The 18,251-nt window shown below is 37.5% G+C and overlaps 1 protein-coding gene across 3 annotated transcripts in view; it reads left to right on the top strand.

The window, feature by feature from the left end:
• Positions 1-18,251, top strand: part of LOC149323626 (SWI/SNF-related matrix-associated actin-dependent regulator of chromatin subfamily A member 2-like) — a 169,212-nt gene that overhangs the window by 95,272 nt on the left and 55,689 nt on the right. For all 3 annotated transcript variants that reach the window (XM_089490224.1, XM_089490237.1, XM_089490231.1), the window contains exons 18-26: positions 607-717; positions 4,488-4,730; positions 4,976-5,089; positions 5,824-5,931; positions 6,331-6,417; positions 7,548-7,594; positions 9,125-9,291; positions 11,955-12,118; positions 15,144-15,371. In XM_089490224.1, the coding sequence (XP_089346350.1) occupies positions 607-717; positions 4,488-4,730; positions 4,976-5,089; positions 5,824-5,931; positions 6,331-6,417; positions 7,548-7,594; positions 9,125-9,291; positions 11,955-12,118; positions 15,144-15,371 (1,269 nt within the window). The remainder of the gene's footprint in view (positions 1-606; positions 718-4,487; positions 4,731-4,975; positions 5,090-5,823; positions 5,932-6,330; positions 6,418-7,547; positions 7,595-9,124; positions 9,292-11,954; positions 12,119-15,143; positions 15,372-18,251) is intronic.

The raw sequence follows: 18,251 nt of genomic DNA, 5'->3' as shown, positions 1-18,251 counted from the left end.
AGCATTTTCTGTGAAGGAAGCAGCATTTTTGATACTAAAAATACTCTTTCATGTGCAGAAAAAGCATTTTTTTCTCTTCAAAATAACCATGTGCAAATTTTGGACAAAATAAATCCCGAACTGTGCATAATCTTCAGCTTTGTTGTTTTCAATAACTTTTTAACAAAATAAAACTGCTACATTTACTTATTGCTTTCTTCAAAAAGAAAATTAGCTAATAATTTAATCTTTTATTGTACACAATTGTTGTCTCTTCCATAAGTAAAGGCTTTCTCATCCACAGGAGTATTCTATCAGTGGAACTGGGAGGAAGCCAATTTTTATTGATTCCTCTAATTCCCTACACCTTCAACAAAATTCCAAAGGAGCCCCAAGCCTCTAGAATAAATTTGCACAGGGAGATGCAGGGGGAAGAGGGTGTTTTTGAAAATCACATCTCTCTCTACTCCACTGCTAGAAAACCCTATTCCTTTTTCCTCAGTTTCTTTGACAAAGTAACAAGTGTTGTCATCAACATGTTAGCCACATCTTGTTGCACATTTTTGTGCAGGATGTCGAACTATTGTTTGGGGGAGTTAATATTTGTCTCATTCTTCTTTCTTTCAGGGTACACCTGCTATGCGCAGATCACTTGTCCCTCAGCTTCGTAGTGGAAAGTTTAATGTTCTTTTGACTACTTATGAGTACATAATAAAGGATAAACACATCCTTGCTAAGGTATTTATTTCATTTATTACCTACTTTTCTGCATAAAAACATTACATGGAAAGCTAGAGCTCTCAAAAAACAATACCCATGCAGTCAGTAAAATATTTAAACTGTTTCTGACTATTTTTATATTCTGGTATTTTTTACTATTCTACATAGCTAGAATTCTGTTGAGCAAAGAAAACTCCTAGTCCAGAGTCCATAATGACTTTTTTTGAAAGTCAGTTCCATGTTTTTCTTTGCCTGAATTGAGATGTTCAGCCTTTCTTCCAGCCCATTCATGGTTGCTCTCCTGCCGTGGCATTTCAGGATTGCAGATGAGAGAATGGTTTTGCTCCCTGTGGATCCTATCAATACCACACAGCCATCACAACGTAGAGAAGTATAACCATCTCTTCATTATTTTGCCTAATAACATTTATCCCAGAACCCTGCTATTCCATTTTTATCCACAGCTCTGCACCTCTTTGTTTCTGAATAGAGACGAGCATGGTAAGAAGAGGAGCTGCTTTCTGACTAGAAAGATAATAGAGACTACACTGAAACTTGTTCTGTTGATTTTCATTCATACATTAAAACCATATAGCTCAGAAATCACTGCTTTGATCTAAATATCTCTTGAATAGTTATTAGTCCCTGAAACATGGCAGATAATCCTTAGAAGCTATTGCTTCTCTGGAAATGGAGATATTTAGGTAATGGAGCTCACTTTGAGTTCTTATATATTCCAATCCCACTTGTCAAACAACTGAACAGGTATATTTCTTAATGTAATTTCATGTTCTTGCTGTAATCACCTTCAAAATGGGTCTTCTAGCTACTTTTCCTCAACCTAGAATCAAACAAAAGATGCTCATTCCTATATACCAGAACCTTTTGGGGGGATAGCTTAGTGAATAGTTTTGATTTTTGAAACCTTTTCAAAGATCTTCTTTTCATTAAATTTGTGACTTTTTTTTAGCAATACTTGTAACAATATTGTTACTTGTATTCTTTTTAATTTGTATTCCATTTAATATCAGCAGTTTATGATGCTATATAAATCCTATCATATTATGAGCTATAGCTTGCTGTGATGATGCCTGTTCTCTTTAAGAGGAGCAATCCAATCAAAGTGTGTTATCTCTGGCATCACCCAAAAATGGAAAATGTTATACTTAACATAGTGTTGAAAGTGATGTTGTAAGTAATTATGCTACCTGAAAAATGTTACTTTGGGGAAATGAGTGCAGATAGACATTATTTAAAGAAACAAAACAAAATGTAATAATTGGTGACATAAATGTAAGTTATGGTTTAATGAATAACATTTATTTTGCTGATCCTAAAAATTTCTGGCTTGGAGTAATTTTGGCCCCTTATGTATTTTTTAATGTACATTTTGAAATAAAAAGTTATTTAAAATAAGGTGTTGCTATTTAAATAATGTGGAACAAGCAATATTAATCAGCTACTATAAAATAGTATTTAAAGTAACAAACTATTCAATTTACATTACAAACTCCAGTATTTCATTGTTGATCTAAAATTTTAAATTTGGCTAACAAAAAAGTTTTTAAATTGAGTAATAAGAAACATTGCTTCTTATTTTCAGTTGATTTGTATTATGTCACTACTCCGTGTCTTTTTATTTCTGAGCCTCTTTGTCTGATATGTTTTGAGCATATATCTAAACGCCCCATGATAAAAACCTTTATGTGATGTGCACCCACACCTCAATCCACTCCTATGATGGCAAGCACCTGAGAGTTCTTATCCCACTGCTGCCACCCAAATATGTGATGATGTCCCTCTAAAAAAGAGAGACCTTTTTAAAGACTCTGTTTTAAAAGGCCTTATAATGGTAACGTGGATGTATTTAAAATAAAGACAAGCTTTTAATTAAAAATAAAAACTGAACTTTATTAAAACAGTTGCTTAAACCAGGTGTTACTTGAATAGATAACAGATATGCATTAATTCAGGCACTTGTAAGATGACTCCACATCAACTCCCTCTCTTGAGGTTTTGTGTGTATAAAGAGTCCCTCAACACTGAACTCTACCCCTATATGTCCCTCACTTCTGGACTTTAGGTATAACTGTCCCTCTCTGGACATAGGCAAGACCCTCTTGCTCTGAAAACCAAACCCTATCTGAAGTTCTTAACTGCCACAACGGAACTTTCAATCTCTCCCTGCAAGCATCTCATTGGCTGAGAGCAGCTGATTTGTGATTGGCTGCCACTATTGCTAAGCTAATCCATCATTTCTCCACACCTTGGTACTTACAACTATATTAAAAATATGTTGATATGAGTATATATCATAATTTAAGAGTCCCAGTCATGAAAATGTACTAGGAAATCCACAGTTGATGTATCAAACTTTATTTTTGGGTCATAAAAGTACTCTAGCTTTGTAAGTACATGTGGTATGTCAAATAAAGGATGCTTAGCCAGTATTTTACATCAGATTTCTCTAACAGGCTCATATACAGTCATGTCAGTTGTCACAGTACTCACTGGACAATTCAGTGTCTGACCATAGCTAGAGGTTTGAAACAGGCTACATTATATACCTACACTATTCCATCTTACATGCATTCTTCAGTAGTTCAAAATGTTTGGAGTAGTCTTTTGTAACAGTTTTTATTTGTTGTTGTTGCTATGTATCTTCAAGTCATTTCTGACTTAGGATAACCCTAAGGTGAACCTGTCATGGGCTTTTCTTGGCAAAATTTGTTCAGAAGGGGTTTGCCTTTGCCTTCCTTTGAGGCTGAGAGAGTGTGATTTGCCCAAGGTCACCTATCCAAGTATTATTTCACAGTTTCTCTTGTAATTTTGAACTTTGCTATATTGGATATTACTGTTTTTATTAAAAGGTACATAAATCACTTGTGCATTGTCTGACAAAATGATTTTAACTTGATGTGCTTCCATTTCACTGCATCTCTTTCATTGTTGTCATGTGTCTTCAAGTCATTTCTGACTTATGGAGACCCTAAGGCGAACCTGTCATGTGGTTTTCTTGACATGTTTCCTCGGAGGGGGGGTTGCTATTGCATCCCTTAGTTTTATACAAAGGATATACATTTATACAGCTTTTGCAAATAATTATGTAGGGAATGTAATAAAATACTTTGGTTGTATTTTGGTGTAGTTTGCAATTCTGCAAACCTAGGAATAGAATTATAGGATTTACTACTAAGGGTTTGAGCAGATGGACCAGGATAGCATGGGCTAACTTTGGGTGCTTACCTGACCTGGTCCGTGGATCAGTGAGGGGACAGGTAGGTGTTTACACACCTGTCCCTTCACCAACCTGGGACCAGTATAGGTGTGGGTTCCTTACTCTCTTACAAAATCCCTGGGTCGATTTGTACATGGGTCAGTGCAGTACTTGACCCGAGCCTCTCCCCAACTGTGCTGCCTCCACAAGGGACGGCCCAGCTGGGCAGAGGCTGGGAAGGGTGACTGATTGCCTTTCAGCCTGTCCCCAGCTAGGCTTCCTCCCCAGGAGAAAGCCCAGCTGCAGAAAGACTGGGAAGGGCGACCGTCTGCTCTGCAACCTGTCCCCAGCTAGGTTCCCTCTGTGGGGGAAAGCCTAGCTGCAGAGAGGCTGGGAAGGGCAACTGATTGCTCTCCAGGCTGCCTCCTGAAGTCTGACCTTAGACTTATCCATGGGTCATACCAATACCCTTAAGTTTAGCTCCAGAAGTTGACTTGGACTTATACACAAGGTTGACTTATAGTCAAGTATATATGGTAAGTGTTGCTGACTTTTTTCTTTATTTTTCTAGATTCGGTGGAAATATATGATTGTGGATGAAGGCCATAGAATGAAGAACCACCACTGTAAGCTTACCCAGGTGTTGAATACACATTACGTGGCCCCTAGAAGGATTCTCTTGACTGGAACGCCACTTCAGAACAAACTGCCAGAACTTTGGGCTCTCCTCAATTTCCTCCTACCAACAATTTTCAAGAGCTGCAGCACCTTTGAACAGTGGTTCAATGCCCCTTTTGCAATGACTGGAGAAAGGGTATGGGGCGAGTTTGCTTAGACATAAACTCAGAGAGATTCCAATAAAACAAAGTAAAATCAGTTTTTTGGAGATTCTCATAAAGAACATTATCATACCTAATGTAATAATTTTACATTTTTGGATTACTTCTTAGCAATGCCCTTCAGTTTCTTTTATCATTAAGAATGTATCAATTCATGCTGTGCATTAAACTGTAAATCTGTTTCTGCTAAAAAAATCTTTTAAAAAATATGTTTGGACAGGTGGATTTGAATGAGGAAGAGACTATTCTGATCATTCGTCGTCTCCACAAAGTTTTACGACCCTTTCTGTTAAGGAGGCTGAAGAAAGAGGTTGAATCTCAGCTGCCAGAAAAGGTCTGTGTTTAGAAGGATTAGCTGATGTTGATGTTTTCTAATGACATATATTAAAATCAAGTTCCATAATCCCCCAACAGAGTCCTGTTACTGAAACCTGCTTGCCTGAAAGGAATGGCAGCTGATGATACTGTCTTTCTCAATAGGATGTTGGTTCTGCCTCAGGTTTGATTGTGAACATAGGAAGAGCCATATCAAATCAATCCAAAGACCTATCTTGTTCAGTGTTCTGTACCCACAACGGCTAGTTTAGTTGACCATGGTAAGCCTCACCAGCTGGCAGACCTATCTACTCATTGAATGAGGAATAACACATAGGTAAATCCCTTTGATTGATTGAATCTATTCTAGCCACAACTAAAAGCAGGATTTAGGCCATATTTTGTTAATCTGTACTTGAACTCCCATGTCGCCTTTGGCTGCACATCTACATATCCACTATGATTGGCCATTTTCTGCAACCTTTTCATTTACCTATTGATGTATAACATTTATTTCTGTTACATATTGCCAAAACAATATTCAGTACTAACTAAAAGCAACAGCTCATTAAGACATTACCAGATCCTGTCACAGCATGGATGAGTCATGTTGACAAAGCTCTGTAGAGGATATCTACCATAGAAGTCAAATATGTTTGTTAAATTTAGAAAGAGCAAATTCTTGTAAACAGACCTTTCTCTTGCTGAGAAACTTTGAAAATGTTGTTTATTTACTGTTTGTCTCCACACTAGGTTGAATATGTCATAAAGTGTGATATGTCAGCACTTCAGAAGATTCTGTATCGCCATATGCAAGCCAAGGGAATCCTTCTTACTGATGGCTCTGAAAAAGATAAGAAGGTGAGAAGATTTAGTATTGGGGTAGAAACCTCATTTTTTTTCCATAATAAACTTTCCCTAATCAAAACATATGAAGAAGACATATGCGATCTGAAGAAGTCAGAGCTAACTTTCCTAATAGATTTTATTACATGCTTCCATAGATAGTGACAAGTAGATGAAAAATAAAGAAGTCCTTTAAAGTCCCTAAGGTTTCATGGAAATCAGTATGATTTATTTGCATAAATAGGAGGCTACCCATGTTGTATCACTTGGGATTTTCTAGAGGAAGTTATATTACAGAGGGTACAAAATTATTTTTATGGTGATATATGAACTATATACTGTGTTCTATGAGTGTCTGCCTTTATAAATTTTCACTTTAATTAATGACTTAATGTTCTTATGTTATTTCTACAGGGAAAAGGGGGAGCCAAAACTCTTATGAATACCATCATGCAACTGAGAAAGATTTGCAATCATCCATATATGTTTCAGCACATTGAGGTAAACTGACTTTGCCTTTTTGTTTTCTTGGAGGCTATTATGTTAGAAAAGTAATTTTGTTCTTTATTCTGATCTTAAATCATTTCAAGTGATGCTAAACCAAAATGAGATACAGTGGTACCCCGGGATACGAATTCACCGCGTTACGAAATTTCCGGGGTACGAAAAAGTTAGATTTAAAAAAACTGTTCCGGGTTACGAAGGATTTTTCGGGTTACGAAAATCTTTTCGGCGCGAAATTCAAAGCGCGGCTAGCGGCTAGCGGCTTTCCAGCGGCTTTTCGGGTTGCGAAATGTATCGGGTTACGAACGGCGCCGCGGAACGAATTAAATTCGTAACCCGAGGTAGCACTGTACTCCTTTGGCAAGTCCTCTTTCAAATGTATGTGTATATAATCAACCAGTGTATGTGGCAGGGAAAAGAAGGAAATACGTCCCCATGCTGGCAGGGAAACTGGTTTGTACTGCTTTTCCTCCAATATTTCAGCCTGGGCTTGAGTGTTGTCTCTTTTGGACACCCTGTCCAAATTTGGCTATTTCATAAAATTAGTGTCACTCCACCTGAATGTGTAAGATAAAATGGAATGGTATTTAAATAGACTATTTTCAATGCTAATGAAAGCTCTTAAGAATCAGAAGAACATATGAATGTTCTCTTATTTCATTTTTGTTTTCTCTGCATGCTAAAATATGTAGGCATAACTTTTGGGCTGGTTGATAATACAAAATAATTGAGAAACATGAAATTATAATATAGACAGCCTGAAAATAGTTACTTTGATCTCTTTTGAGAGTTGGGGTCAAGTATTTCTACAAGTCATCAATTTATTGAAACATTGTAAAAATGTACGTAAATACATTATTAATATAAAATAACTTGCATAGTAAGTTTTTTATTGCCCCTTTATTTGCTAACTCAACAATTTCAATAATTTGCAGGCAGATTGCCAGTTAATTCACCTAAAATGAATATTTTTGTTACAGTGTAGTCAATGCACTACAATGCATTAAAATCCATTACTTTAAATAATAGTTGCAGTACAAAGCTTTCCATTCGTGAGTCTTAAAAGAGCAGTGCTGGGTGTCATCTGATTCAGAAGTGTTAAATAATTTATTGTTATCATTTTGCAGGAGTCCTTTGCTGAACATTTGGGATATTCAAATGGTGTCATCAATGGGTAATTTTTTTTCCTGTGTACCTATCCAAGATTTCTTTGTCTGCTTGTTAAGAAAGTTTTTTCTCAGTTTCAAGAGGAGTACCTGATTATAATAAAGACATTCTGAAAACAAGTGGTCCTCTAGTGCTTAAAAGTAGAATTCCTTCTAAGGAGGTATACGAACCCACCAGGATTAAGAACATAAGAACAGTCCTTGTAAATTAGAGCAAAGGTTTTATCTAGTCCAGTATTTGGTCCCACAGTGCCTCGCTGAATGCCTTATGAGGAAGTTTCTAAACAGGATAGGAGTGCAATAATACTATCTCACTTGTCTTCCCAGGCAACTGTTTTTTGTCCCTGCATTATTGATATTAATTAATGTAAAATTAATGATCATTAATTGGTTATTAATGTTCAGTTAATCTTCATGAATGCAAAAATGTTCATTTATTATTAAGATGAAATATAGCAGAGTAAATTGCATTACTTTTATTAAAGGCATGTTTTAAATCAGTGGTTCTCACACTTTTTACCCTTTTGACCCCCTTTACATCTACATGCAGATATCACTTGACATAGTACATTAATAAATATACTTTGTTTAGTGTGTGCATTTTCATTTGCATATTCACATCTATTAATATTTTAACATTTTATAAAAATATCATTATTCAAAATAGATTTATTTAAATAAATTCAATATTTAATTCAACGTGTGTAAGTTTTACACATTAAACAAGTTTGGGAAGAGAAGGAGGACGAAGCGGGATCAGGGCCTCCAAGTCTCGCACCCCCCTTGAGCAACTCGTGCCCCCCCCCAGTGGTACCATCCCACCATTTGAGAACCACTGGTTTAAATCTTTTAACTGGAATCAGTATAAGTTATGGATGTTTATTCAGAAATAAGTCTCATTGAGTCAAATAGGGCTTATTTCTTTTTGCATACTTTAGGTTGGCTGTCATATCTGCACTGTTTTAGAAATTATTGTATAATGAAATGTCTGCTCAAATATTACTGCCATGCTAAAAAAAGACAAAAACAAAACCTGTAGAATGGAAAGTCAAATGCAGAATAGGGTAGGGGGCCAGATACCTCTTATGGCATTAAAAGCTCAAACTGTTACCAAGCACAGATGTTCACTGCAGAAATCCTAAGATCAATATTTTGGACTTCTAATAGACCTGCCAGTTTTCCCTACCTGTCACCAATTCTCTCTTCTTGTAATGTACACAGTGCTGTTTACAACCAGCCAGGGACTGACTAGAAAGTACCATCCTTCTAGAACTAGTCTTTTTACTGCTTATGTCAGGGAAGGTTGAAGGTTCCATTGTTTAATCAGCTGCTTGGGTTTAATTCAGGCCTTATCTTTTCTTAGACTTTGGGTAGGATTTTGGGAAATGTGTACTGAAAAAGCTCACATTGTTGCTATTCTATACCAAAGTGCTAGCTTTGCTTCATAAAGGCAAATACTAGAATGAGCCTATGAATCATAATGTAGTTATCATTAATAATAATGTGTTATTATTTCATACTTCTTTTTCTCTTTACAGAGCTGAGCTTTATCGTGCCTCAGGGAAGTTTGAGCTGCTTGATCGAATTCTACCAAAGTTGCGAGCTACAAACCACCGTGTGCTTCTCTTCTGTCAGATGACATCACTCATGACCATTATGGAAGACTATTTTGCTTTTCGAAACTTTGCTTACCTGCGACTTGATGGTAAAGTCAAAATAAAATAGAGCATATTCTCATTAGCATGCCTGTGTTCTTTGATTCTCAGATACTTATTTATCCATACTTATTGCCATCTGGTAGTTCAGGACATGGGCTGCCTGTCTTTTCATCCAGTGATAATGTAGCATGAGTGGGAGTGGCTAGAAATGTAAATTGTCAACCAGAATTTCCTTTGTTGAAATGACACCAAGGTTATGAATTCTTTAAATCCAGTAGATGCAAGGCCTACTCTTCCAGCTCCACTTGGTTGAGTTGAGAAGCCTAGAATTCCTAGAACTGTCTGCATTCTTTATATAATACCTGTACTAAACTTGCTGACAAAGATGTTGCAATTATTAATGAGATTTTTTAAAAGTTGTAATTTACTCAGGATTTCAAAATGATACCATGATATCAGGTTAAAAACTCAGATATCAGGTTAAAAAGTTCAGAAAAATAAGCTCTTTATTGTTTGTGTATCTAGCCTAGTTCAGATGTACAGCGCCATAGCCATCACAAATTATTATTCTTACTCTAGTTTGTTTGTTTGTTTTATATTTGATGTTATTTGGTGAAATCTGACCAGTTTCAAATCAGATAATTTATTTTAATCTCCAGTGTGAAGACAAAGGCTTTCATGGCCAGAGTTCATAGTTTTTTGTGGGGTTTTCGGGCTATGTGGCTGTGTTCTGGAAGAGGATATTATGATGCTGGCAAAACATCAGGAATAAACTCTTCCAGAACATGGCAACATAACCCAAAACCCCCACAAAAAGTATTTTAATCTTCATGTTCCTTCTGGCAGAAACCTCAGCAATACTGACTCTAGCCAAGGAAGTTCCGCTGTGCTTCCCCAGGCCGACCTGACTCTCTCTGAGAGCAAAAGTTGGAGGAGGGAGGAAGCAATCAGCTTGGTGTTAGATTCTTTGACAGAACTCACAAAGTTCAGTAGTTGCAATCTAGAAGCAGGGTCTTCTAGCCTCATCAGGTTCTTCAGACTTAATATCCCTCAACATCTACAATCCAGTAGATGCTTACGTTTATTCCTAGCATACCTACCATTCTGGAGATTCTTCAGAAATATCCTAGACCAGGGGTTCCCAATTTGTGCTCCAAGGAGCCCTTAGGGCTCCACGTGCACTTCCCAGGTGTTCCGCGGCCACTCCAGGAAAATGAAAGAAATAAAAAATTGAAATAAATTAAAGAATAAGAATATTTTCTTATATATACTCCTAAACACCATTAACTTGTAAGACATAGAGTAAGCCTCTTAGGGGCTCCGCCATAGAAGTAAGGGCTCCGCAGGTCAAAAAGGTTGGGAACCCCTGTCCGAGACTGTGCAGACAACATATATGAATTGTCAGTGCACCTATGAATTCTCAAGAAAACATCCATTTCCATTCTCTCCACAAGACAGCTGTAACCACATTGTCCTGTGTGGATCTCTCTCAGTCATCTAGTACATTCATGGAATACTGAAGAGCATGTAAAACCTCCTCATATCCTAATCTCTGCCCTGACATAATGGAAATGTTTCCACACCATTTCAACTGACTGTCAGTATAACCTTTCAGACCTAAATTGAATCACAAATGGATCAGATTTTTCTCAATAGTTTGCATTCAAAAAGGAGAAGCCCTTCTCCACTCTTAATAGTTGCCTGGATGATATTATACATTCCTCCCATTACAACTCATTGCCAGAACTTGATCCCAAGATCAAACTGAAATATACAGTTGGCCCTCGTATCGGCAAGGGTTTGGTTCCAGACCCTGCCCCCACAGATACTAAAAATTACAGGACCTTAAGTCCCATTGTTGTCAGTGGACAGCGATGTGCATGTGGCTGGCAGCCCCATGCACCACCGATAATGGGGCAGGGCAGTCTGCAGTTGCTCCAGTCTGTGGATGGCTAGCCTGAAGATATGGACGACCAACTGTACCGCTGACTCCACAAAACATGTTTCTCTGAAACTCCATTTTCCTATCAGGGAACCATAATTCCTGTCAAATATGCCACACCTGCACTAAAAAGAGGATTTTTAATAGACTATGCACTTCCATGTTTGTTCAACCATATTCTTACAATAACAAAAAGTAAAGCTTTCCCAGCCAGTGGAAAAGGAGCCATCCATTAATACCTTAATTCCTTATGCAAAAGGATCTTGTAACACTAGATACAAAATCATATTGTGTAATTCGGTTCAGTTAACATATTTAAGAAATGCTTGTTGTCATTATAACAATTCATACAAACGAAAGCCCATGGCAGGTACTGATTTTGTGTTGCACAAAATGACAATGACAGCAGTAAGGATAATTTCAAATAGGATTTCAAAGAAGTAGCTGTGCTAGTCTTTTGTAGACTAAAAATGAGGAAGGGTGGGGAAGAAAGAAAATAATTGTGGCAGCACCTTGAAAACTAAATGTTTTGTATTTTAGCATGAGCTTTTGTGGATATAAATTCACTTCTTGGGATGTAGAACTGAGTGGTATTAAGGCCTCAGTTATCAAGCATATTTGTACGGTTGTGGGAGTGAGATAGAATATAATAGAATCCAGCTGACTGGATTCCCCCTCCCCCCTTTTCTCCTTTTTATGCTTCAAATAGGACGTTTCTTTGAAACATTTGCAGATAGCATGTACCATTTTAACAGCTTCTTTTTTCAGGAACAACAAAATCAGAGGATCGAGCAGCTCTGCTGAAAAAATTCAACGAGCCCAATTCCCAGTATTTCATCTTTCTGCTGAGTACCAGGGCAGGAGGTCTGGGACTGAACCTTCAAGCAGCTGATACAGTCATCATTTTTGACAGTGACTGGAATCCTCACCAGGTTATTTACCCACTGCTATTATTTAATGTTCATGTATTGTAAAAGGAAACTGTTTCCTATTCATACTTGAAAGCATTTGTAAAGGATTGTTTTCACCTTCACTACTACTAATAAAAGGAGATGATGTCCATACAGTTAATCAATTTATGAACAATGGGTTTTTCTCTATCTCTCCCTTAACAGACCAGAGTCTGAAGCCAGGTTTTGAAATTGATTTCTCATTCACAGTTATAAGGAAAGTGACAAGCCACAATCCTGATTCAAATATTGAAATTGATTTCTCATTCACAGTTATAAGAAAAGTGACAAGCCACAATCCTGCTTCAAATGTTATGGGAAGTTCTTCATTGTCCTTGTCACTCACACAAATATCTCTTGCTTTATGCAGAACCACAATCAGAATACCCTAAAGCTTAGTGATTTTTGGTGGGAGGCTCCATGGCTCCCCCATTGTGCCTAACTAAGAGTGTCTTAGGCGCTGTACAGACCGGTGAAAACACCAGCCTGCATACGTACTAGGGTTGCCTCGGGACGCTGCTTATATACGCCCCGCAACCCTAGTACGTAATCTGTACATCAAAATGGCGGTGCTCAGTACACATGGGTGCTGCCATTTTGACGTGGCAGATGCTTAGCATCCGCACATCCCAGCACCATTGTGACACCGCAAGTGCACCATTGGCGCATTGCGGCATCACAATGGCGCCGCATAAAGAACCTGATTTTTAAGGGTTCTTTTTTGCTCCACAGGGAAGCCCTGCAGTTTGGAGGCTGAGGTCTCCCCGTGGAGCAAACTAGGGAGGTGGGAGACCACCCACTTTGGGCAGTCTGTATCCCGCCAAAGTTTCTTCCACATTAGCAACTTCAACAGAAATATTCTCTTTGGGGCTGAGCAGATGGTCTAGGAACTGAGCCAGTGCAGGGACGGGCAGGTGTACAGGAAGGTGTTTACTGCTGCGTGCCCCTTCCCTTCCTCTGCTGTCACCTCTACTGAGAAGATTGCATTGTAACATCTAACACGGAAAGGGAGTGCTGGGCTAAACCCATGTGGCCAGGCGCCCCTTTTCCATGTTAGACACCATGATGGGGTTCTTCTCAGTAGAGGCAAAAGCAGGAGAAGGAAAGGGGTGCACAGGACCATCCACTCTGCTTGGTGTTGCCACAGAGTTCCCTAGAAACTCCCAGCTTGTCAAAAAGTCTTGGTCAAAACCATCTTCAATTCAGAGATTTTGAAAACTGCTGCAGGATTCAAGAGCAAAATGCAGGTTTTCTGTTCACCATCTAACATCTAGTTCTATCATTGTTGAGACATCTCAGACAAATAGGGGCAAAGATGCTCACTCTGCACCATCTGATAAGGGATGAGGAAAGTTATATCATCTTAGTATTGTTGTTGCTGCTGTTTATGTAGCACTGTACTATCTATCAATGTACATGTCACTTTACAAGTAAAACAGTCAAAAGCAGTGGGCCCTGCCAAAGGCATACAATCTAAAATATATGTTTATATAGGAACATATATGTTGACACACACAGAGGAAGGAAGTAATAATAAAAGTACAAAACTATACAATACAGCTGTAAACAAATTATCCAGATAAAATACAACAAATGCAATATAATATAAGGCAAACTGACAAATATATAAAAGAAAAATAAAATATTATAAAATAATATTAAATTAAATTCCAAAACCTTTGGAAAACAAGAAAGTTTTAAACTGAAATTTAAAAATAACAAGGGAGAGCATAGTCCAGATGTTCAGGGGGCAATTCCAAGAGTATGGAGTAGTGAGTGAAAAAGGACAAAGCCAAGCCAGGGAAGAGAAAAACCGTGGTTGAATTGAGAAGCCTAGAATTCCTAGAACACAGATCTTGAACAGGCTGGTGAAAAAAAAAATAAGGGGTAACAGACAGGGAGAAGCTAGGTTTTGGAAACAAGAAGTTTGTAATGAATCATAGAAGGAATGGGTAACCCATAAAGAGATATCAAAAGTGAGGCAACATGATCAAAACAGTGGGCCAAAAAGATAGACTGTTGAATGGAAACCAGACATAACATAAGACTGATCAAAAGAAGATAACAATAATCAAAGCAAGAAATGATCAAGACATGAACTCAGCCAAGGAAGCAAAAAGAGAACTGGTATTGTTAATGTTATAAAGAAAAAAGTTGACATGCCTTTGCTACAGCCTCAATATGAGGAACAAAAGACAGGGAGGTAGGTTCATAGCCATTTCTCAGATTTGTGTTGGGACAGAAACATCTTTTTTCCCCAACAGAAAGTGACCTGGAAGTCAACATCTTGATCATTTCTGTTGGAAAATAGGAACAGAACAAAAAACTGGAAATCACGTATTCACAGTGGAAGAGATAAAGGAAGCGAAGTTCCATGTACTGTTGATGGTCCACAAACTTTATTATCTTAAAAAGCTTTTTAAGATAATAAAATTTGTGGACCATCAACAGCACATGAGACTTCGTCTATGTTTTCTGTTGGAAAATGGGCCTCTGGCCTAAAATAATCGAATGGGACAAAAACATGGTGAAATTTCACACCTAGAGAGGATTTTGGGAGGGGGGGGGGAGTTCAGAAAAAATGGAAAAGAAGGCTCCACAAACAGCACTTCCCTCGACCTCTTAACTTAAATAATTAAAATCCTTTAATTAAATTTAAAATATAGTCCTATTTTCATTTCATCCATCATATTAAACAATATATTCATTATTTATTATTCTCCCAATACAGGGAGAGGCGGGATACAAATAATAATAATAATAATAATAATAATAATAATAATAATAATTATTATTATTATTATTATCATCTTTTAAATAATTACATTGTTTAATGCTATGATATACATATCTAGATTAAGATGTGATCTGTTGCTAAACTTGGACTTTGATTTATCATCTTTGGTATTTTACCTTTATGAAGGTAAAAATGTATGGTATGGTTTTGCCTTGACCTTATGATTGCAAGAACCCAATACATTGTACTTAAGATTTTTCTTATCCACAGGATTTGCAGGCACAGGATAGAGCTCATCGAATTGGACAGCAGAATGAAGTTCGAGTACTTCGACTGTGCACAGTGAACAGTGTGGAGGAGAAAATCCTTGCAGCTGCTAAATATAAACTGAATGTGGATCAAAAAGTTATTCAAGCTGGCATGTTTGACCAAAAGTCTTCAAGCCATGAGCGGAGGGCTTTTCTCCAGGCGATACTAGAACATGAAGAAGAAAATGAGGTATTATACAAACTTATTTTAAGTATTTAAAATAGAAATGCACTACATTCCAGTAGTCCAACATTCACTGATTTCAATCCTAACACACAATTTGGTTTGAGCTTCATCTTAACAGAGTTCAACTGACAAGTCATGCCTGCCACCATAATGTGGAAAATATCACCAATTTCTCCCCTCTTTAATTACAACCCCCCCCCCCCATCTGCTAGAGAAGGTTGGGAGAAATTGGAAGATTATAGGTCAGTGATGGTGAACCTTTTAGAGGCCGAGTGCCCAAACTGCGACACAAAACCCACTTATTTATTGCAAAGTGCCATCTCCCTCTGGCTTTCTAGTAACAAACTCTAGCAAACTCTGTGCTGGGGCGACAGCATATGTGCCCACAGAGTGGGCTCTGAGTGCCACCTCTGGCACACGTGCCATAGGTTCGCCATCACTGTTATAGGTAATGCCACAGAAGGCTACAGACAGGAAGGGGCATCAGTGGAAATAGCCTCTCCCCTGCCCTTCCATTAGTACTCCTGTAGATAGAAGGTGCTTTTTACATCCACAGGAAGGAATTCACGATCCAGTCAAATATGCTCAGTAATGAGGATAATCTAGACCAGTGCTTCTCAGATAACCTGGTTTGAGGAAACAACATTTGTGTTTTTTGATCTTTTCAAATGTGCCAAGCACAAGTTACCAGCAGGATTCTACTGCTGCAAATCAACAGCTACACCCACTAGAAGAAACACCTCATATGCAGGTGGTGGTGATGCCTGTGGCTCCCAAAATCCACGGTTTCATGGATTGTTTAATTCTGAGAAAGGAGGAAAGGGGGAGAGAGAGTGTGTGTCCTGGTGCTTGATTGGGTAAGGAGTGGAATTATGTGCTGGAAAGGTTAAATGAGCACTGAGGTGGAAGGAGAAGACAATCAGAGCGAAATAAAGTTGGGGGTTGAGATTGATAGGTTTTTAACCTGGACAAAATACAATACTTTCACTAGTATCTTTATAGTATAAAGATTTCTACACACAGAACTACCAGAGCTTGGATAGTTTTGAATACTGTATTTCAGCAAAAGCACTGTGTGAAATTTTGCTTGCCAAACTACTTACTTTTAAAATTCAGTTGACATATGCAAATTGGAATTTATCATCACTGTTGACTCTATACCTGCAAATTAACACCCCTACTCATTAACATTGTTCCTCAAATACACTAAAACTATTTTTGTGGCATGTGGAACCGATGAAATCTAAATGTAGATGTGATTATGGAGATGATTTTTTTATCCAAGTATTTTTATACAAGTTTTAACAGTCACATTCTCAGTCACAGTCATATTACATAGCTGCAACAATTGTTTAGTGTACCCCATACCTCAGCTTGGACCATGTGTCAGACCCTCACTACCTTTAACCGTAAACTGCTTATTGACTTGTTAAGTGCCTTAAAGGATTGACTTGTACAGTATTTCCTTAGGGAGGGGTGGTAAACCTTTCCAAAGTTTCTTTTTACACTTCCTAAATAAGCTTATGAACAAATGGTTAGTCAGGTAAATAAATGCTCCTGAGGCTGGGCAGAGTACATGCAACTTCAGGCTTCTAATTTTTTTATTTAAATGTTGGAGGCAAGTGAAGCAAAAGGTACAGTAAAATAAAATAAGCAGTATATTGTAACAAGCCCTCACGTTTTATATGGATCCCACAGTTAGTTTTAGCACTTGCATAAGAAATTGTAGGCAAAAGCATAAGTCTTTCTAAAGTGGGGCAGGAACGTTTCCAGGAAAAACAAAAATGAAGAGAAAGTAAAATATATCTTTAATATTTTAAAGAAGTGCTATGGACGATGATGGAAGGAAGCATCCAATAGAAACTATTCATGTGTGCTTGAAGTATTAGTCTGTTGGGTGAACACAGCAGGAGATGAATGTCTAGTACTTTACACAGAATAGGAAAAGAGGTGTGAATTGGGAAGAGTCGCCTTTTTGGTTCCTGACAGAGTGAAATTAAAAGGGTGCATTAGGGTGGGGAAAATTGGGGTATGTCTCATTCCTTTATAATGCAGTTGAAAACCTGTGGCAAAACCTGGGTTTATTGCATATAGTTAGAGCTTTCTTACAACAGCTGTATGGATTGAGTTTCTTTATGACTATAAATAAAAATATATTTAGGATGCATGCTGCAGTTGAAAATAAGGGCTACTAGTACAAAACAGAAAAGGTGCATGGTGATATAAAAATTATATTTTTTATCTTGAATTGATGTGAATCCTTTTTGCTTTAAATGTTTAACTGTAGTATAGAGAGGTTTTCTATTTACAGTCTTTAAAAGGGAAAGGGAGGAAGTATAGAATTTAAAAGAGTGGATTTCTTGACTTCTTTTGTTTAAGCAGCTGATTCTAATACCAAATCAGAAATTTCTTTTAAAATGCATTTTACAAGTTAGTTGACTAAATATCATGATATGGATCAGTCCTTATTTTTAAAAAAAGTGTAATGGAACAGGTTTTACAGTTCATTTAAGACCCAGACATAATACCTGAAATTGAATTACCAAGTGTTCTGCAAGCTGCTGTGCTCCATTCTGGATATCAGCTAACATCCATCCAAACCATCCCTGTCAGTAATCAGCGATGTTGGGAATTGTGATCCATCTTGTCCATTACAATTCCCAACATCACTGATTACTGACAGGGATGGACAAGATAAATTTGTGGATTTGTGAAAGGAAGAGAAATGTCAAATCTAGTAGGAAGAGTATTGGATAAAATATATGTAATAGGGGAAAAATAAGAGCAGGGATTTTGGCAGTAGGATTGAAAACTAAACATAAAATTAGTTTATTTGCTGATGACACATTATTAACCATTAAAGATTTAATGGGTAGATTGGGA

The sequence above is a fragment of the Sceloporus occidentalis genome, unplaced genomic scaffold (genome assembly GCF_023333645.1).
Source record: "Sceloporus occidentalis isolate IW3139 unplaced genomic scaffold, rSceOcc1.0.p SCAF_1, whole genome shotgun sequence".
NCBI lineage: Eukaryota > Metazoa > Chordata > Lepidosauria > Squamata > Phrynosomatidae > Sceloporus > Sceloporus occidentalis.
Note: the sequence above shows the minus strand (reverse complement) of the source record. Positions and strands in the feature narration are given on the sequence as shown.